Source organism: Ambystoma mexicanum, chromosome 12, assembly GCF_040938575.1.
Source record: "Ambystoma mexicanum isolate Mex_15411 chromosome 12, UKY_AmexF1_1, whole genome shotgun sequence".
In the NCBI taxonomy this organism is placed as follows: Eukaryota; Metazoa; Chordata; class Amphibia; order Caudata; family Ambystomatidae; genus Ambystoma; species Ambystoma mexicanum.
Window position 1 is genome coordinate 1113911117 of NC_090936.1, and position 21602 is coordinate 1113932718.

Consider the following 21602-nt stretch of genomic DNA (forward strand, 5'->3'; position numbering starts at 1 on the left):
TAGGGATTTGACTTCGTTGGGAATATTTGAATAAAGATCCTGGGTTTCAAACAGTGTGCACCTTTTATTACTTTGCCTGCCACCTTGTCGGAAAACCTCCTCTCGGTTTATTTTTTCGGTGGTTGATGATTAATTTCTCGAAAGTCAAACGAGCACTTGCCCAGTTCACTTTCTTCGATTAGAAAGGCCAATTGTATGACCTTTGCGTCTTTCACTGTAAGGCATGATTCACATCCTGTGACGTCACTTCCCATGACATATGTTATTGTTAGGGTATATATTGAGCACAGGCTAAGCTTCCGGAAGCAACAGAGCTTTTAACAAGTAATAGGGGGGAATACACGAGGATGGAAAGAGATTGAGAAGGGAGCCAGGACCAAACAACGGGGGAGGGGAAGGATGATTCATTTGGCAGCAAGGGATCTACAAGCAGCCAGACGAAGAAACGGGAGGAAATGTTATGCGATGTTAATGAGTTCCCCCATATTCTTTTTTTTTTTTATAGGAATTGCGTCCTGATAATGAGAACTACAAGGCCAAATTGTGAGGGTCAATGTGACCCTCACAATCGGCACTTCAGTGCATTGTCACACCCTGCCCCCTTGAGTACCAAAATATAGAGCTGCGCTTGGGCCAAGTCGTCTGCAATGTGATCTTGGGAGGATAGCTCAGGGGCAACGTGCTCGGTTTTGGAAGCAAGATGACACGGAGCAACACAGGTTTGATCCCCGGGTTCGCGCTTAGAAAACTCTGGCTATTAAGCGCGTTATAAATAACCTATCATATCTCATATCGTATCATGTAAAGGCGTACCATCCTCATTGCAGCGGCCCTCACCCAATATGGCTGCCCGACGGGAGCATGACTTAATGTAACAATACCGTCCAGGAAGCATTTGGCTTGAAAAATAGCTCTGTTGAAAAAACATCTTCCTCCGAAACACATCGCATCACTAAACCATTAGTGAATGTTGAACCCCAGAGGCAATGCAGGGGGGTTCACTACCTCTGCCCCAAGCCCGGGAAAACAGGAACACATCATGATCCAACATCCCAAAAGCAAACCCAACATTACTTTAATAATAAACGGGGCAGACATCAAAAGGGAGCAAACGATGACATTAAAGATAAGAGAAAGTATTACAAAAATACAGCAAAAGCAATGTAAAAAAAAGAAAATGTTCATAGGGAAGACATTGAGAAGTAACAATAAGGAAAGGTCCATGTATTTCACAAACGATCATATAAAACCAGAGGCTGGTCAATTTCAACACACGCCATCTTTATTGGATAAGGAAAATCGGAGAAAGAGCCATAGCTGGCCTATTGCGCCTCGAAACACACTGAGTATAGGCGCATTATAAATACCCAATACATTTGATTAGTTACTATTGTTATGGTATTGAGCGCTGACCTAGCTCTGAGAAGCGACAGAGCGCTTTACAGAGGTATGCACCACTAGAGATACACACCAGTGCGCTTTTCAGAGGTTACAACAGAACAGATATACGGCCCGGGGAGGGGTACAGCTGTACCGGGTGGTGGAGATGAGAGGGGCGGGGGACGGACAGCGTCTAGCGGGTCAGGTGGTGCAGGGGGCCACGTGATGACCCAGGTAGGCATGTAACATATGCATAAAGCAGAAGATGTCCTTAATTGTGTGGACCTGGTCCCCATGCACGTTCCTTGTGAACATCCTGATCATAGGAGCCTGTGGGAAAAAGCCAGGAGGAAAACATTTCCAAGAAAAATATCGATGTGGCAATAATTCTGTAACCCCCAGAGCAAAGTATCCCCAGCCCAGATGGTGTTAAAGACAAGCACTCAGCACTTAGCCCAACTTTGTTAAGGCTGGGGCTATGATGGTGCATTTACTCAGTGGGCATACCGCTTGATTGCAATTACGCTGACAGATATTCCATCTGCTATGCGGAATCGCCCAGATTAAAAAAATAAAATAAACGTATTGTAGCTCTCGTAAGTGGATTCTGCCATGAAAGCCAAATCTGCCTAACAGTCCCACTTGCAGACCGTGCTCTGTGCTTTACACACGGGTGTGGGTGGCTTTGCACCCAGCTGGGCGGCCATTGGGTACATCATTGAACTTACCAACATTCACATAGCAGACCCCCCTGTGTATCTGCTGCTGAGAATGAGTCATTGGAAGGCCAGCAGCATGCGATTATGATTGGTCATTTATAACGCGCTTAATACCTGGAGGTCGAACCTGTGTTACTCCGCATCGTCTCGCTTCCAAGGCGAGCGCGTTGCCCCTGAGCTATCCTCCCGAGACGGTGTGTGGCTGCGATGGTGCCAAACCGGTTTGTTCATTAAAAAGTTTAAATAATTTGGATGTCGATATTATTGCTGGAAATATTGCTGCTGGCAATGAATGTATAGGAGATTTTTTCAAGGAAGAAATGGAACACCTGTCTTGTTTTATTCACTGAATTATGAGCCACGCCCCTGCTTTCTGGTTTGAATTTTGTGACAAAATGATGGGCCTGATTTGCAAAGCCTTTTTCAATGTGGTTTCCCCATTCAAAAGTGCTTTTGTAAATCAGGCCCTATATGTCCTTATTAGAACTATGTTATGATATGTAAAACGGTGTCTTTTTTTGTACTAATGAACATTATTGGAGGCAAGCAGAGGAGAAATAATGAAACCAAATGGGTCTGCTGGATTATAAAATAATTAATTTTGAACATTGTAAAGTGCCTTGGTAAGACGTAAAAAAAATCTTCTGTAACCACCAGCGCCAGGGTGAGGCGGTGCTGCTTGGTCGGTGGTGTCTGGGGTGAGCTATGTGTTGTTTTCAGAGGGCTCTGAGCGTGTGGACAGTGGGGTGACATCCAGACCCCTATTGCGGAAGGCAGTAGAAGAATCAAAAGACCACAACTGAATTAGTCATTTTTTTGTAGCTTTTAAAATGTCCTAATGAGGTTGGGAACTTTATGTAAAGGGGAAAATGCCTATGCGTACGTGCCTTCCAATTCTGTATCCTGTGTTAAAATATCGTCTGCAAAAATATAGGCTACCTATGACCTTAAATGACCTATCAAAAAATGTATATCAAATATGCCAACTGTCCATTTGTCCAAATCCCATATGTACACCTCCTGGCAATGCTGGCATCCACTCCACACTCCTTTGAAAGTGGGTTGCAGCACCCCCCCCCCCAACCTCTCTACCAAATAATAGAGGTCGTTCCCAACTTTGTAAGTTCCATTTTGATTCTATTTCCTGTATGTCAGTAGGTTTTAGTATTTAATATTTTTGCAGTTGATATTTTCACCAGCAGCCCTACCGGGCATTGTAGCAAATACAAAAAAACTGGAACATACCACCAGGCCAAGGGAGAGGTGGTTGGTGTCCAGTCTGTGGTCCCTAAAGTGAACTATGTGCCCTCTTGTTTTCAGAAGGCAGGGAGTGTGTAAACTGCGGGGCCACGTCCACGCCCCTGTGGAGGAGAGACGGCACGGGGCACTACCTGTGTAACGCCTGTGGCCTCTACCACAAAATGAACGGCCAGAACCGGCCCCTCATCAAGCCCAAGCGGAGGCTGGTAAGTAGCGCATCTCTGACCCAACACACCAACGCTTTTTTCTTTCTTTCTTTAATTTCCTCAGCTCAGGAAGGGAAGCCTTCTCCCGGGATTTGGCAGCCCAGTCAAAAGACTTGTTATAGCCAACCGAGGAAGTGTTTACAAGTAAGATCCCCATAGACACTGTCGGTTCCATAATGCACGTTTCTATCAATGTGCCTGCCTGATACGGTTACAGAAGCATCACACTTTTAATTTTCCATTTTCATATGAAGGGAAGACGGGGGGAGGGGAATAGCTTAAAATTGTTTGGTGGAAATATGGGAGGAGGGCGTGGGGGACCTAAGAAAACCCCAGTGATTATTAATGTGTTAGCAAACTTAACCAGAGGTGGCTTATTGAAAGAAAACCATCCCCCCTTTAGCTATACTCCCTGTTGCAAACAGGATTTCATACCATCTTTGTGGGTTCCAAGTTCCATAGGTGCCCTCTGAGTACCCATAGTTTTGAACAAGGACATCCCCAGTTCCTGAAATATGAATTCTAGGACTTCGTGCAAAACTGCAACTTGTGGCTTATTTCATTTCTGTAGTAACAAAGTCAATGTTTACACGAGGCCGGATTTGTTTCCTTTACAGTTGCAAATATGTTTAAATATGCAGGGAGAAAGGGGGGCTTTCATTGGTCTTTCAGGATGTGTTGCTGTTTATCTTGTTAAAGTTTAAAAATAAATAAATATACATGCGTTGTAGAATGAATGCTACCGTGGTCCTTTCATGTCACCGAAAGGTACTCGTGTCAAAATATAGCTCCAATGCCGTAAATCGAAGCATTTGGGAAGGTTCCTGCAACCTTTCCGTAGTACTGGAGGGCCAAAAAAAGCAATGTCGACCTCTAGCTGCTGCTTTTAATACTCAAATGTTTGAAAAAAAAAGAGCTACCCTGTCTGTAGAAATCCGTAATTTACAGGATTGACATTATTCCAGTGAATTCGGGGTATTGAAAAGACTGGGGTTTGTGCAATGACAATAGTCATGTGGTTCTGTCATTTCAACGAAAAAAGTGCGTCGTTGTAATTTACTTTTTTGTACATTACTTCAAATTTTACTTCGATTTTTGTGTGTGGGGGATACCCCCCTCTCCCTTTTTAACCTACAAAAATTCGAAGTACTTTACAGTGAAGTAATTTACTTTGTGTAAACAACGGGAGACCTCGTCAAGCATGAAGAGCAAGAGATACATCGACACATCAATAGATTTAAAGATTCATCGATCAGTCCTTACATAGGTGTATTCATTGATCCGTTGATTAATAGATAAAAAGATGAATCCATCAATAAATAGCTAAATAAATTTACAGTAGATAGATAAATTCATCGATCAGCAGATAGATTGACTTACGATCATTGACTTTGATAGATAAGTCTTCTGGAAGGAACATCGTTAGAAGAATTGACGCTTTCAACAGCCAGCATGTAGGAAAAATTCAAAAAGTGCATTTGCGAGTCACGATTCACTAAAGAGTATATTTCACAGAGGGAACCACCTCAGTTTGCTCTTATGTGCAAAAGGTCCCCCCTGTGCTATATATATATGTATATATATATATAATTGGTTATTTATAATGTGTTTAATACCCAGAGGTTTCTAAGCGTAGACCCAGGGCTCGAACTTGGGATGCTCCGCATCGTCTTGCTTCTAAGGTGGGCACGTTGCCCCTGAGCTATCCTCCCGACATAACATATCCAACTAATATATCACGTAGTGAAAAAGTGAAGAGAAAAACATAGGCAAAATCGCACTTACTATCTGCAAGGAAAAGTGGAAAAGCCTAAAGCGGTTAATGAGGGTGGAAGGCATTCAAAAGGACACCCTATGAAATCCACTGGCTTTTATTAGGTGCTAATTTCAGGAAAGTTCCATAGGAGTCCACTTCATTAAATCCACACTGGTGGCAGGGCGGCCATATTGGTCAAGCGTAGAAAGAAACAGAGGCGTTCCTCACCACCGCCCGACAAACAGAGGACATGAGGAGGATTGTAAAAAGTGGCCGAAACAGGGTCTAATTCAAGGAACGTTTAGCGCGGTGCGAAGTGACCTTGCACTGCCAGCAAACACCCCGATTCAAAGAGCAGTGCAAAGTGTATTTTTGCAGTGCAAAGTGACTTTGCACCACGTTTCAGCCAACGCAAAGTCTCTCTGCACTGCAGAAATACACTTTGCACCGCTCTGTGAATCAGCGCGTTCGTGTCGGCAGTACAAAGTCCGCGCTAAAAATTCCCTGAATCGGGCCCACAGTGTTTTCTGCCGCTTTTCACACACCGCTTCCCTTTAAAAAGGACGTCCTTTCAGTCTTTCTAGCACTCCCAGTGAGGGCAGAACTGGGCAGTGCCCTCACTCACCACCATCTCCGAGGCAGGACTCGCCCCGGTGCCTTCATCGCTAATGAGTTCACTGTCTTTCGCGCCCTCGTTAGCGAAAGGAAAGGTCTTGCCAGGAGGGAAGTTCTTTCATGGCTCCGCCGTTGGCTTCTCTATCCTGCTTTCCCCTCTTAATGGGAAAGGCCAACTTCCTAGGAAATATCTGCCGGAAATCGGAGCAGTGCAGATAAGGAAGAGGGAGAAACCCTGCCCCTCACCAGCCCTAACATTAAGCGCCCTGGCATGCCAGGCTGACGGTAGTTGGTCGGGGGAAACCATTCACTGGCAGGGGCGCACAGACTGAAACCAATCAGCGTTAAAACGTATCCTGAGCTACTGTAAACACCCGAGCCTTTTATCACTCCATGGAGCTCCAGGGAAACTTAAACGCGACCTCCAGCACTTACTGCCAACGTGGATATGCACTACCAGTCTAGCCAGTGGGACTTTCAAAATCACATATTGTTTGCACGCTTCACTTGCTTCTCCCCGACCCCCCCATAGCATGTATGAAAGCCGGGGAAGATAGCTCAGTTGGCTAATGCATCAGCAACATGGTGCTGTCCAATCCCCAGGTCACAGGCTAGCTCACCAGCACGTACACCCCAACAATGTTACTAAAGTATGCAAGCAATTGAGCTGAGCAATGATATTTACAGCGCATGGAAGCTGCAGGGCTGGCAGTAAGCACTGTGGTGTGGGGTGGTTTCCCGCATATAGCACATCATAGGTAGGGCGACCAGATTTTTAAAAAAAGAAACCCGGATGGGCCACCGAAATAAAGGTAGGACTAAGGTAAATACACATACAACTTTAGTCCTACTTCTATGTCGCTGGCCTGTTGCGGGGGGCGTGAAAGGGGTGTGCTAACATGCACACTCGTCACATTGGAGGAGAGCGCCGGGGAGGGCAAGAGGTAGGAAATGGCGGCGTGAAAAACATTTCACGCCCCCATTCGCACAAAATGATTTGCGCCGGATCCCAATTTTGGGATTTCGAAATCGGGTCCTGGCAAAAAAAAGGGACCATGAACAAAACCCCGGACAGGGTTTATAAAAGAAAAACACTCCCGGGACCCCCGGACGTCGGGTGATTTCCCCGGACTGTCCCGGGAAACCCAGATGTCTGGTCACCCTAATCATAGGGAATTGGCCACCTCTCAGCGCTGTATGATGAAAAGGGGCCATCTTGAAGGCAAACCAGGGACCACTTGGAGAAACCTTTCATTATTTAGGCCCGGCTGGACCCCTATCAGGGCCGTCTCCCATAGCTTGGCGTTGTATTTTCTGCGGTTTCCAAGCTTCTCAAATCCTTGCACACCCTTCATGGTTTCAGCTCGACAACAGATTGTACTCCAGGACTTTTGGCAAAAAGCCTGGAAGATATAGCTGTAGATATGTGCTGGCGCAGGTATCAATTACCTGTGAGCGCCCTGACGCCTCCGGGCTGAGCGCGCTATACAAATGACTAAATAAATAAATAAATAAATGAACATATCCGCGTATTTAGGATGCGTGGGAAATGAGCAGTGCTTTCAAATACGCCACATGAATGGCTTGCCTTTAAACGCTATCTGCATATTTTACGCCACTGGTTCATTGCCCTTTCAAGCAATTAATACCCAGGTGGATAGCCAATAACGTGGCGCCTTGGCCTTCTAGCCATCTCTTTGCTTTATGTAAGACCCTCCCCCATCCCCCGTATCGTAGGAGAGGGTGATGAAGCAGAGACATGAGGATAGGGTGACCAGATTAAAAAAGTAATAAACCAGGGCAGGGCAACTAACATAAAAGTAGGACTAACTCTTGAAAGTGGCTGCCAAGGCACTATAATAATTGCTTATTTATAACACGCTTAATACCCAGAGGTTTCTAAGCACGTACCTGGGGATCGAAATGGTGTTGCTCTGTATCGTCGTATTTCCAAGGCGAGTGCGCGGCCCCTGAGCTATCCTCCCGAGATGACACTTCAGTAGCGGTTGGAGGAGAGGGGGGGTTTAAGTGTTATTGTTCAAATAAAGACATATTCTAAAGAATGTATCACTAATTTATTACAAAGTAACACTATCTTAAGTTGTAACATGCAGCATTTTTTCTATGCGAGCTGCGCCTGCCGGCTATGAAGACCTACCACCAAAAACCGGACCACTGCAGTTTCCAAAGGGAACGTAAACTTGCAAAGGGGGGCTGAGCTCCAGATTCCAGGACAGTACCGGCAAAACCGGGACGTCTGGCCACCCTACATGAGGCTAAGAAAAGGGGACTGAAAGTTAAGACCCGGAAAGGCAGGCAACATACTAGTGAATTATACAGAATAAAGTACTCCCAGTGGGCACCAAGCAAAGAATGTAAAAACGTGACAGAGCTGTTTTGCTGCATGCAGACTTATGCATCGTGTGTTGAAGGGCAGCCCCTGCTATATTTGACAGACTCTGCAAGCATAAAAGCAATAGCATGCCTAATATTGAAGATACTATAGCAGATACAATCAGGAACAGTTATAGCTATAACAATGCCAAAAACAACATTAAGAATGATGATACCAGCATACTAAAAATGCAATAATTAGAAAGTAATTATCTAATTGGGATGATGCTAAAATAATGATAGCAACATAAATAGCACACATGTTAATAATAACATTAGTGATCATAATTATAACAATGAGAGTTCTTTGTTTCATCTTCTAGTCCCAGTTTTGTTTTGTATACGTGACTGTTCTTTTCCTTTTCCCAGTCTGCAGCTAGAAGGGCGGGCACATCGTGCGCCAACTGCCAGACGACGACTACAACCTTGTGGAGGAGGAATGCCAACGGGGACCCTGTCTGCAACGCCTGTGGGCTCTACTACAAACTGCACAATGTAAGTGTAATTCCACCCCTCGGCCAGCAGGGGCAGCAGAGAGGAGTGCCAGGAGATTGGTGGATTGAGCAATGGTCAAAGTGTACAAAAAGAAGTAGTGGAACTATGTTCCGCGCTGCTCTGTCCCCGCTCCCCACAAATCCCATCACCACGCCCCCTTGCACGCGCAATGCAAAGCCCCAAACAAATGCACCTGCTGTTTATGGGAACGTTCAGTGTAGTGCACTGCAGTGCAAGTGCCAACTTCTTCCTAGATTTTAAAAAAAGAAAAAACTATTCCGGAACAGTTTCTTTTTAAAATAAAAGTATAGGAGCAGTAAAACGTAATTTAAAGACGTAGAGGAGGACCGCTCCCGCCCACTTCAAATGGGCTTGAGCCTATTTGGTGGCCTGAGTCCAGTTCTATGTAAAAGCAGTTTGGTAGCCTGTATCAATTTCTTTAGCAAACGGAGGTTGGTGGCCTGACTCCATCTGTATGACAAAAAAAGATCTGTGAATTCAGTACAGCTTTAGTTCAAAGGAGGGCGGTAGACTCAGTTCAGTTGCTATTGGCTTGAATTGCCCCCCATGAAACCCTTCTGCTCACTTTGTCACTCAATAGCATACTGTTTGAGAGCCCTCTGTACAATGACACTTAGGACCTCTTTACAAGTTTGGCGGCAAAATGCTCAAACTTAAATACTGTTACCCCGTGCAGGGAGCCTGCAGTATTGGCAAGGGTCTCCATGATTAAGGGCCTGATTCACAGAACGATGTCCTATGTGGTTGCGTCATTATAAAACGCTTGACTTAATCAGGCCCTTAGAGTTGCGCGCAACCCTCAGTTATTCCCCATTTGGCATCCCATTGGGCTCTATTGGAGAAATGTGGTATTATCACACTGGAGTAATACCGTATGCGGTAATGCTTTTGTCTTGAGGTAGTTACCGCTGCACCAAATCTGGCAGCTTGCAGGAGTTCTGGTTACAAAACTTGTAATTTGGTGGAGTGGTAACCATCCTTTTTCCAGGCATACCGGACCACCACACGCATAAAGATGCGGTACGCATGCGCGGCCCACCCACGCCACAAGCTCAGGGGATGTTGATAGAGCTCCACTGGGGAAGTGGTGTGTGAGAGTGCAGGCTGCATGTGCACCCACACATTCATGCGTGCTATCACACGCAGAACACTGCTACCTGAAATGACAGTGCTTCGGTGCCTGGAAGCGCTGCTAAAGAGCTTGCAGCACTTTATAAATCCCCATTAAATAAAAAGAAATCTGCAAAATAGGCCCCTCACTTACAATATACTCAGAAAATGTTAAGAAACTAATGGCACTTAGGATCAATATTTGGCGGGTAGGCATGCAACTTTTCCCATCACTAAATAACACCTGCGTTCCATCATGTCCTTTTTGTGTGGCTATCTAAGCACTTTTATTAAATGACAAAGTCAAGGCGACTTAGAATTAATTTAAATGCACATATTTTATTTAGAAAACAGTCTCTTATTAATAAACGAGGTGCCCCACCTCTCCAGGGTCAACATTATACAATCTATTGATGGAACCTGTTTGATTACTTGTGGGGGGCGGAATCACAATCGAACATCCATGAACTGGAAAGATCCCGACTCGTTTCGGGAGGATAGGTCAGGGGAACCGCGCTCGTCTTGGAAGCAAGACGACGTGGAGCAACACAGGTTCGATTCCTGGTCCGTGCTTAGAAATCTCTGGGTAACGAGCGTGTTATAAATAACCAATTACAATAAACTTGATGTTTAACTCACTCTCTACAAAGGGTCAGACTGGGTATAGGGAAGATGCACTGGGTAAAAGGGTAAACGATTGAAGCACGCACCCACGCTTGTTTTGTGGGTCACTGCTGGCAAGGATGATAGCTTGGTGCACTCGTCAGCTAATGGTTTCGACCAATATGGCACACATTAACCCAAAAAGTCCTCTTCGGGCTCGACCCGCCAGACTTTTCCATGAATTGGAAATCGCAAACGTGAGCCACTTTTCTTTCGTTCCCTGTCCTATTTCTTTGCCCCAGTCTGACCCTACATATGTATGCACTTAACGGGGGAGTCTTAAGGCGAAAGGTAGGGTATCTTTATGATATCAAAAGTGAATGGTGATGGCTGGAAGGTTTTCAATTAATCTTTCAATTCTTGTCTGTTCAGACTACGGTCTGCCAAAGGGCCCTTCACCCCACTGTGCTTCGAAGCCATAACATTGGCAGCAAGGTGCTATACAAATATCAAGTAACATAACATATAACCCAGTATATCTGCCCCTTGGCTACCCTTTACATTGAAGCACTTCAGGGATTTCCCTACACGGGGCCTCTATTACTGCCCCAGAATCTATCTGCAAGGAGTGCACCCAAATTATCTAGGAAGGAAATAAAGAATACAAAAATAAAGAAACTAAACAATTGACTAAAAAATAAAGACGTAAAAATAAAGTCAACAAATATGTACTGGCCATTCTTTTATCCCAGGCAGCCATTTTGCCTCCCAACCCTATAATGGTTCTGAAGCAGGCTAGTTTGATTTTGGCACCTGCATGTTACGCTGGAAGTCTGCCCCAGTGGGCAGCGCAGACATTTCAAAGATGTTGTTGCTCTTGAATAGAATGATTTTCTTGTGCACATATCCAGCGATCTTACAAAAAAGAATGGACCCATACATTTTCCACAGGAGATGTCTAAACTAATATAATTGGAATAGGGCGAGAAAAGCACAGGACTTAAATGCGTAGCTCATAGTACGTTTTAAGTTTTTGTAAAAGGATTTGTCAAACTTTGGCTTACAAGATGCACAACATATTCTTTAAAATATTGCGCCTAAATCTCACAATGGTAGAGGAATTTACCATAAGAGATTACATTATGTGTGTTCCTGAGCTGCCATTTTGCTGCTTTCCAATGAGTCTGTAACCTTCCATTGGCTTTTAATTTATGTAGGAGTGCACACACACACAAACACACTACACTGGTAATGACTGAAGTCAGTTTCCCATGTCAGTTTCCCATGTATGTTGCTTTCATCAACAAAAAGTTGTAGACATAATTCCTGTCACCTCTTCCAATGTTTGCCAGGCTTCCATTCTGTAAAGTACCATGCCATTGGATAGATTAATCGTGCTGCTTTATAATAAATAATGGGTGGGCACGGGCAATGAATAAACAGTGGGCATAATGCTGGGTGGGCACTTGCACTTTGTAATCTGCAGTGCGAGAAGCAAAAAAAAATAATGGATTTTTGTTTAGATTAACAGACCCTTGACTATGAAGAAAGAAGGCATCCAGACGAGAAACCGAAAAATGTCTAGCAAGTCGAAGAAATGCAAAAAGATCCACGATGGACTCGACGACTACCCCAAGAACAGCTCCTTTAGCCCGGCTGCCCTCTCGAGACACATGTCGTCGCTGAGCCACATCTCACCCTTCAGCCACTCCGGTCACATGCTCAGCACACCTACGCCCATGCACCCCTCCTCCAGTCTCTCTTTTGGACCTCACCATCCTTCCAGTATGGTCACCGCCATGGGATAGGACCTCGGGCGCATGCCAGTGGTTCATGGCGTTGGATTGACATGATCAGAAACGTCTCCCAAGACCTTCAGTTATACTTGCATTTTCGCAGGAGCGGCATCATACTAACTTTCCCCATGGACCACTCATTCTAAGACTGATGCAAAGGTGGCCATTTTCTCGTCTACGAAAGGAACTCACTATGATGTCTGTGTATCGTCATCTGCCGGAGCCAGATCCCATTGTGTGAATAAGCAATTCAGACTCCTATTCCCTTTTTCCCAGGGTCTCTAGTGCTGTGAAAAGAATGCTGAACTTTGCATATAACTATTACATTGTAAGAAATACTGTACATCACATCAAGACTTTATTGCCTGTTGGGCAGCTGTTCAGGGCGGCTTCTTGGACTACCAGGAGAGGTTACAAGCAACGGAGCGTGTCAAGTATAGGCGGGACTGGAGAAGAGAAAGGTTCTACCCAAGTGGCGGGCTAGCCCCGGAGTTCTGTCGTCCATCGTGAGAGGAAGTTGTTTAATGCATTAAAAGTTGTAAACTTTGTCATTCATCCAGGTTACAGGCCTCTCCGGAGGAAGTACTATCGGTCCCAGGCAAGCAGTGTTACGCTGCCGATATTGCTGCGCGGAGCCGCGCCAGGCCTTGACAGCATTGTGAACAAGTTCCTGTAATTGTCGTTCGTATGTATAATTCAATGCACCAAATTAACGAAGCTGTAGATTTATTTCATCCTATATTATACAGACTGAATGGTTGTACAAATTTATTTACTGCTAGTGTAAAGAACTGCTTTTTTTGTTTTCATAATATTTTCCCCACCTCTTTGAGAATAAACGAGATTAAATTCTGTTGAGCTCATGTGTGGTTTTGGTTTCAAAGGGCTTCTTCTTTCACATGTCCTATAACGACATTCCCTGCCAGATGATCAGCTTCCACTATTTAATTCAGTCACAGTAAGTCTTATTAACAGCAGCTATATCCATCTTGAAGAAAGAGAGAGGTTAACATATTTCTTAGTACTTATTGTTTTCAAATTCACCTTCATGATTTCAATGTTCTGGAATAGTTGTGACAGAAGATTTTAACATCATCGATTAAATGCTATTTCCTTAAAAGCCAAGTGCGCTTTGAGGGATATTGTGGTAGGGTGATGCTCAGTTACCCACTGAATGATAACATCGTGGGATTTTAGCAGGATAGCTATAATGAATAGGTGGGGGAAAAATGTACATTTAAAAATTTCAATGGCCATTCATTTTGAATTTATTTGCCATTCCCAATACCTTACTGGATTCTTGTATTCGTTGGGCCGATGTTCACATCTGTAATTAAAAGACGACGCACCCAAGCTGCGGCCTTGGCTGGTTGGACCCATGCACGAGGGAGCAGTGACTGAAAATATTTTAATCCTATCCAAGCACTGTCAGCGCCCTGTAGCACTCCTCCCAGTTGGCTTAGCAGTAGCTGCTACTCGCCACATTATATACATACGGAGAGTGGCTCACGTGGGGCATTCCTCCAGGAATGCTCTGTACTTCCAGACATTTCACAGCGCACTCAGCATCACTGCAGTGCCCTGGTATCGCAAATGATAACCGCCCAATCTTTAGGAATGTTTGTGCCTTATGAATCTGACATCCCTCCAAATTTGAGACAGAGTTTGGTCACTAACTAGCAAGAAGAGTACATATCTACACAGCAGGAATTAATTACACAATCAAGCTTTTATAAATTCTGCCCTTGTAACTATCCACAGTGATACAGGTTTTCAATAAAATGGCACTAAACATCTTTTCTTTCTCAATAACTATTTCAATTTTTCTTAAGTGGGTATGGATGGTTGCACACAATCTGTAGAATAAGCCCAAAACCTTTTATGATGTTATTTAAACATAGCTGTGGATTAGCAAAAGCATAATAGAGGGTCCAAAGTATGTTACATTAGCAATCTACATCTAGAGGTGCCAAGATATGTCATATTAGCAAGACCAGACTAGAAGATCCAAGATTTGCTATATTAGAAAGACCCGTCTAGAGCAGTAGTGGAAAATCTGCACCGTCCAGATGTTTTGACCCACAAGACCCATCATCCCTAGCCAGTACTGTCAATGCTGAGGTATCCTGTGAGTTGTAGGACAAAACATCTGGATGGCTGCATGTTGGCCACCACTGGTCCAGAGGATCCAATATATTTCATCTTGGCAAGATCAAACTAGACCACACAAGATAAGTCAAATTATCAAGACAAGGCTTAGTGCATAGGTGGGAAACCTGCGGCCATCCAGATGTTTTCGCTCATGACTCCCATGGGCTCCGGCCAGCATAATCAATAGTGAGGGATCATGGGATTCAAAGACCAAAGCGTCTGGTGCCAGATTATCAAAGCGTTGCACTTGCACAAATTAATTTACCACCAATTTTGCTGCTTAGATAATACAAAATGGAGCAAACAGGTTTACGCCAATCAGTATTATCTAAAAATGTTTTCACCTGGGTACAATTGGAGTAGGCTGTTTTATCTAATATGTTTGCTGCTTAGCATGAAATGTATTGTAGTGAACAACTTTTGTTGTATGAACTGGAGCAAACATAGTGCAAAAACAGTCACATTCTTTTTTTCCCTAGTGCAAAAGCTTTTAGATAATATGGATTATGACAAAATCTTTTTGCTCCATTTTGTATTATCAAAGAATGAACACACTTTCTAGCACCAGTGCAAATGTTAGATAATCTGGTCCCTGGATGGCTGCAGGTTGCCAACCACTGGTTTAAAGGACTCAAGACATGTCGCATTAGCAAGATCAGTGGAGAGGCCCAACGATGACATCATTTTATGAAGACTGGACTAGATATACGAAGATATCTCATATTAGCAAAACCTATTTAGGGTATGCAAGATATATTATATTAGCAAGATCAGTCTTGCACTCCGAGCATATGTCATTACCAAAAACAGCTTATAGGATACCAGAAACAGCATATTAGCAAGACAAGTCCAGATGATCCAAGATATGTCGTATCAGCAAGACCAGTCCTGAGCACCCAAGATACATTATATTAGGAAGACCAGACTAGAGCTCCAGCCAGTATAATCAATAGGGAGGGAGCATGGGTGTCAAATACCAAAACATCTGGATGGCCATACACTTCTTGCCATTGGTTTAGAGGACATTGGGTGCTCAAGATTGGTCTTGTTAATATGGCATGTCTTGGGTCCCATAGATCCAACATATGTCCTAGTAGAAAGACCAGTGTAGACAACCCAATGTATATCATATTAAAAAGACTAGACTAGAAGACCCAAGATTTGTTTGATTTTCAAGACCAATCTAGAAGACTCAAGGTATATTGTGTCACCTGAACAAAATTAATTGGAAAAGCACGGAATTTCTTTAATCACATTTTTTGATGCCCATTATTTTGAAATAAATAGATAGCGAGTTGGGTTATGGAATACATTAAAGTGGGGGTATGAGCAGCTGAGGGGGTCACCCCCCTGCATTAAACTTCGAAAAACCTCAAAAAAGAGCGTTATTTTCAGAAATTCGATAAAAAAAATCTGTGTTTTCAGCCTTGTTTTCTTTTACGTTATTTTAATGTAGATGCAGATATATCATATTGGAAAGACAAGTCTAAGGGAACCAAGATATGTGATATTTGCAAGACCTGCCCAGAGGACCTAATTAAGCTATGTGAAATGACCAAGCTGCGAGATGTTAAAGTTGCCACACCTGGTTCTCTTGGGTTTTTAAGTGTGTGTCTAAAATAGACCCCTCCACCACTTGTCAGGAGAGAAGTTCTTTTTTAGTTGAACACACAGTTTAGGCCTAGAAGCTTTAGCATATACTTGATGTTTGCTCACTTTTGAGTTTCGTTTACACGATGCCTATGCTATTATTGGTTGGATGTTGGAGGCGTTTTCGCTGTTGTTTAGTGAACAGTTAGAAGTGGAACCTTTAATCAGCTTGGATAATTTCTTTCACCCTTACAAGGAAGAACTTTTTAGCATGAACGGAGCTCCTACTCCCTCCTTTCCTCAAACACCTCCCAGCACGTACCTCCTGCCTCCCACAGACTCACAGCATGGTTTACGTGCTGATTTCATCACATGGTCTGCCATCCCTAAGCACATAGAAGTGGTGGGCAAAGGATTAAAAGAAACGGAATGGTTGCTATGTACATCTCAAGAGGACCTGGCAGAGAGCACAGACCGCTTAGGAAGGCTGCAAAGGGTTCCATTATTGCACATTTACTATTGTACCTTACCAAGGAAATGTTTTCCACAGAAACTGCAAATGCAAGGAAAGGTCTACGCCTCGATGCAAGGAATGTGTCGGCCATCTTGGAACTGTTTATGAAATGTTTTGTGTCTGACAAGGAATCAGGTAGACCACTTGAAATGGAGAGTGTAATCATTTGTAATGCCTGCTCTAAGATATTTGACTCATTAACATTATGAAAATACTAATTGGAAAGGATATCAATGTGAAAGATTGTGAAGTCTTTACTAATTTTTCAGATTATTTTTGTTTCATGAAAACAAGATAGTTTAGTCGCGACCATCTGCTGTGGCTTCAATTGTACTGATTGAGACATTTTGTACATAAGTCTGGAAATCTTTGTTCAACATGGTGGGCAGCAAAGGTGGACACACTTTTTGCATATATGCAGCCATGTGTATGGACCTCATGTGTTCACCCAGGCATGGTAAGACAATGGGCTTCATTATAAGTAATAATAATAATTTGGCACTTATATAGCGCTACAAACCCTCAGGTATCTGTGTGCTGCTTATTATTACCCACGGTGTGTGTGGTGCTCATTTATCGATCTTGGAAGGATGAAAGGCTGAGTTCAGCCCTGGCCGGGATTCGAACCTGCGTTAGCAGGCTCTGCACGGATGTCAAAGCGAGCGCTCTACTCGTTGTGTCACTTGACCGGCTAGTGCTACTGGTAGTGCTACCGGTGCTGTTGTTACCTCGCCGCAACATTACTGGTCAGACCAGACGTGCAGAGCGGCACCCGCTAGCAGAACAGGATGGTAGCAACGGTCCCGTTATTAACGGGACCGTTGTTGCCATCCTCCCCATTCCCATTGAGCCCCGTTGGGGCTCGAATGGGAATGGGGACGAACCGGGTCCGGCTCCCGCGAATGGGAATTACCGGGCCCGCAAAGATCAGAATGGCCTGATAATTCATGGCTACCTCCAAACCCGTAATGAGGCCCAATGTTCTGCTAATGTTAATCTTCTTATGTCCATTCTGTCTTCAGGATCTGCAGCTTTTGTGACTCAAGCCCTGTTTGTGCTTTTGTTTGTTTGTATAGAAAACATATGTGGCCTTGCAACCATTTTGAGTATTTGTGGAGGGATTTATATTTCTTTCTTTATTTAATTTATTTACATTTATAAAGTGCACAGAATGGCCCTTGGGCATCATGGCGCTGTTACAGAATGCTTACTTGGTTCCGAGAGGAGTACAGAGTAGTGAACAAAAGGAGATAAAAAGTGGTTTATAGGTTACAGAGAGAGTTACAGGTTACATGGTGGGGGTGTTCCATGGTTACAGTGGAACTCGCTCTTGGTGTTTTAAGCAGTGGGGCAGACTTCAATACGGGGGGAACAGAGACAATACATTACACTTATAATGACAGTAGAATTGTGTATGGCATGATGGGTCCGTGGTTACATGCCTCAACAAGCCCTTCTAACAATGCACTAGCTACAGTTGCCAAAGAATGCAGTGTTCTAGTGCAAATGTATTAGTTGAAGAGTCTAGTCTTCAGCGCTTTGCAGAAGTTGGTGTTTGAGGCTTCGTTTCTGAATGATGTGGGCAAGGCATTCCAATTTTTGGGTGCTAGATGTTGGAAGCTGGCGCCTCCTGCTTTAGCTCTTTTGAAAGTGGGGACGTAGATCTGGTTGGAGTGGTGCTGTCGAATGGGCCTGGAGGACGTGACAGGAATAATTCTGTCGGCTAAGTAGGGGGGCAGTGCGATAGAGGCACTTGCGTGTGATGGCCATTGTTTTGAATAGAATGCGCTCTTTTATTGGTAGCCACTGGACGTCTCTTCTCGCCTTTGAGAGATGTATGCACAAGTATCATGAGCAGTAGAACATTTTTTGTGTTATCTTAACTCCTGTCACATTAAGGAAATAGCTGTCTAAAAAGATCTGGTTTAATTGCAATTATTCAGCTGCTCCTTGTATGAATTCTTGTCAAATGAATATGATTTAGAACAACCTATCCTACCTGCAAATGCATGTGTCTGAGACACAGTGGGCAAATAGCAGCAACCAGGTAGCGTGTGGTGTAAAAGAAGTGCGCTTTCAGTCACTTGATTTCTAAATCCAATGGAGTTTCCTTTGCTTCTTGGTGCTATTTGTGTGGGTGAACAGGAGAAAGGTTGTAGAGTTAAAGCCCTCCTAGGTTCCTATGCCTCACCACTGTCCTCTCTGATCTCCAGTCCATTCCCAGTGGGTGATTTCTTGATGAGCTATAGTGTCGCCACCTGGCCTGATGAGCAGGCAGTGGTCCTTCATTGTAAGTGCATGGCACAATTAGCAACAATAAACCTACATACACATCAATTATACACTTTAATAATTTACACACTGCCTTTTACATATAGGAGACCTACACAATAACTTCATTGAACATCTTTGATTCAAGCTGCAGGTATCATTGTCTCAGTCTTGAGTAACCATTACGTCTAAGGATGTTCTCGAGGTCTGACCTCCATCGCACCTTCGCCAGCATTGTCATCACAAATCATGTGCTTAGTGTCACTCACTGATGGTGGTCTACTCACTGTGTCCTTTTATGCTTCTGAGTTCCAAACTCATTAACCTGGGAAGCTCTGAGGGAGCTTGGTTTTACCCAGGATGCTTACCCACTGAAGGAGTTTGTCATGGGTTCAGCTCACTTCCAACCTTGTTCTAAGCAATCCTGACTTTTTGTAAAGAATACACGAGCTATGATTCAGTGCTCTACCAGAGAAACAATGCTAGCCTGCCTTATAAGCCAGTGCAGGGTCTGTCACACTCAGTTCCCAGTTGTGGAATTTAGTGGGATGACCTACAGAAAATATTCAGAAGAGATCCGCATCAATTGCAGAAAGCTTTGGGATAAATTAACCAAATAACCATAATATAACCATAATATAAATATACTGTGTTCAAAGACTGAACTAGCCTGAAGTCAAATACAATGGAAAAACGCAGTACACTCAGTCCATATAGTATATAACATGCATTACATTAATCATGTCAGTTAAACAGGCTTAGAAATCGCTGAGACATAAAGTGCAAAGGATGCAATAATGTGCATCATATCATTAACAAAAACATAATAATAACAAATTAATGTTGATAAATCAGCCAAGTGAGAAAAAGACACAATTTCCAACATGGTTTAATATGGACCCTGCATTTGTATGCCTGAACTGCATTATTAATATAACATGGCCTGTTACAGGTCCCAAAGAAATCTTCACACAATCTCTATAATGTAAAATATGTCTACTAGCTGATACGGGAATTGTTAAGTCTTCCGAATGAGTCTACCGGCCAATTATACTATTAAGACTCTATCCAGCTGCAAGTATGGGCACATAGTCTTCCTCAGGACAAATAGGCTGAAACCAATTGCAAAAAGATGAAGAAAAAGTACATTTTATATGAGTGTTGGATTTTCCACTGTACTGTAATGATTTCTCTAATTAATGTACCCATCTGTGCATTAACCCCAGAGGTCTTTAGAGGTGTATGCTTCTGACGTTAAAAGGAAGTAAGGGTAGTGTTATACACAAGAGTTAAACCATGGCAATAATTGTCAAAACCAATGAGATCAATAGAAAGATAATCTAAATAATTTATTAAAAATCTTGTCTTGTACAAATGTAATTATATCTTCCTAGCTTGTAAATGCATGCAAAGGATATCCACAATAGACTGTCAAGGGAATAGACCTCAACAACAATTGTACGTAGAGAAAGATATATACGTGGACACACCTTCTGCATTTCATCACCTGGACCAGGGTTATATGACTTCTTTGTAAAATTTGCAGAAAGTTCTTTAAAAAACAAAAAAAACAAAAGAATGATGCAATCTTATTGATGTCTCCTATTGCGGTCCTGAAAGAAAAAAGCAAGGAATAAGTATGCAAGAAAGAATTCTCTAATGAGAAACAAGCATTCATCTAATTTTAAAAGGTAACTATTTAATTACCTCCTATGACTGCAGGGTCTCTAGGGACGAGCACGGAGGACGTAGACCGCATCGCTGTCCATAGTTGCCGTTCTGCAGAGATGAAAAAACAAAGCAGTCAAAAGCTCTGTGTGTGACTGAACGGTTACGACAACAACACTGTTTCAAATGCGGCGCGCAGAAGGTTACCTGCTGCTGAGGATCAACACACCACCCAACGTGATTGCGTCCTGGAGACCGTTAATGTTGGAGGACTGAAGAAACGTTCATCGCTTGTGGAGCAGGCCATCATGCATACATAAGGCCAATTGCAGCCGTAAAAACCACTAGACCATTAGTGTTCAATAAGTCCCAATGCTTATTATCTTAAACTGGACAACATCCTAGAGGAGTCACTGGTGTGAAAACTGCCTTGTAACAGTTTAAACACAAAAAAAAGAGGATGACCCAAGTTTCAATTTGTGCAGGGGTACAACGGGTCAGCATAAACATGCAATTTGTCGAAAACAAGGAACCCAACTTAATAAAGGGGCAACAAACATATTTCTTAAAAACAAACAACAGCGACAAGTCAAACACATTCAAAACACAATATCTGGAATAAGATAATAATTTATTCTCATAAATACAAAGAGTCATCAATTCATACAAGGAACAGCAGACAACATTGCCATCTGACAAAAGAATCTAGAAGACTCAATTGTCCTCAACCAAAAAGTACATAATAAATGTTCAGAAACCACGCCTAGTGAACCAGTCATCAAACAATATGCCAAGAACGAAGCATATCTCTTATCAATATAGAAAAATATTAATTCTTCCATGTGCACTACTCTAAAGATAGAGTAAGTGCATACAGTATACATCAATTAACCCATATTACACATTGTAATACAAAAAGACACCTAGTGACCCATCAAAACAATTTGGTCACATTATGTGCAAAATCCTCACTGTTGAAGTAATTTTGTTTCAGAGGAAAGACAACTTAATTTTCGACTACAGATGCCAAAGCAAACCGGTTCAGCCTTCATC

The 21602-nt window shown here is 43.1% G+C and overlaps 1 protein-coding gene across 5 annotated transcripts in view; it reads left to right on the top strand.

Moving 5' to 3' along the window:
* Positions 1 to 13213, top strand: part of GATA3 (GATA binding protein 3) — a 150723-nt gene extending 137510 nt beyond the window's left edge. For 2 of the 5 annotated variants that reach the window (XM_069629682.1, XM_069629681.1), the window contains exons 4-6: positions 3420 to 3565; positions 8700 to 8825; positions 12083 to 13213. In XM_069629682.1, coding sequence (XP_069485783.1) covers positions 3420 to 3565; positions 8700 to 8825; positions 12083 to 12367 — 557 coding nt within the window. In that variant the 3' untranslated portion in view covers positions 12368 to 13213. Of the gene's footprint in view, positions 1 to 3419; positions 3566 to 3629; positions 3710 to 8699; positions 8826 to 12082 lie in introns of all 5 variants that reach the window. The other 3 variants (XM_069629685.1, XM_069629684.1, XM_069629683.1) reach the window with 3 other exon arrangements.
* The last annotated feature ends 8389 nt before the right edge of the window (positions 13214 to 21602 follow it).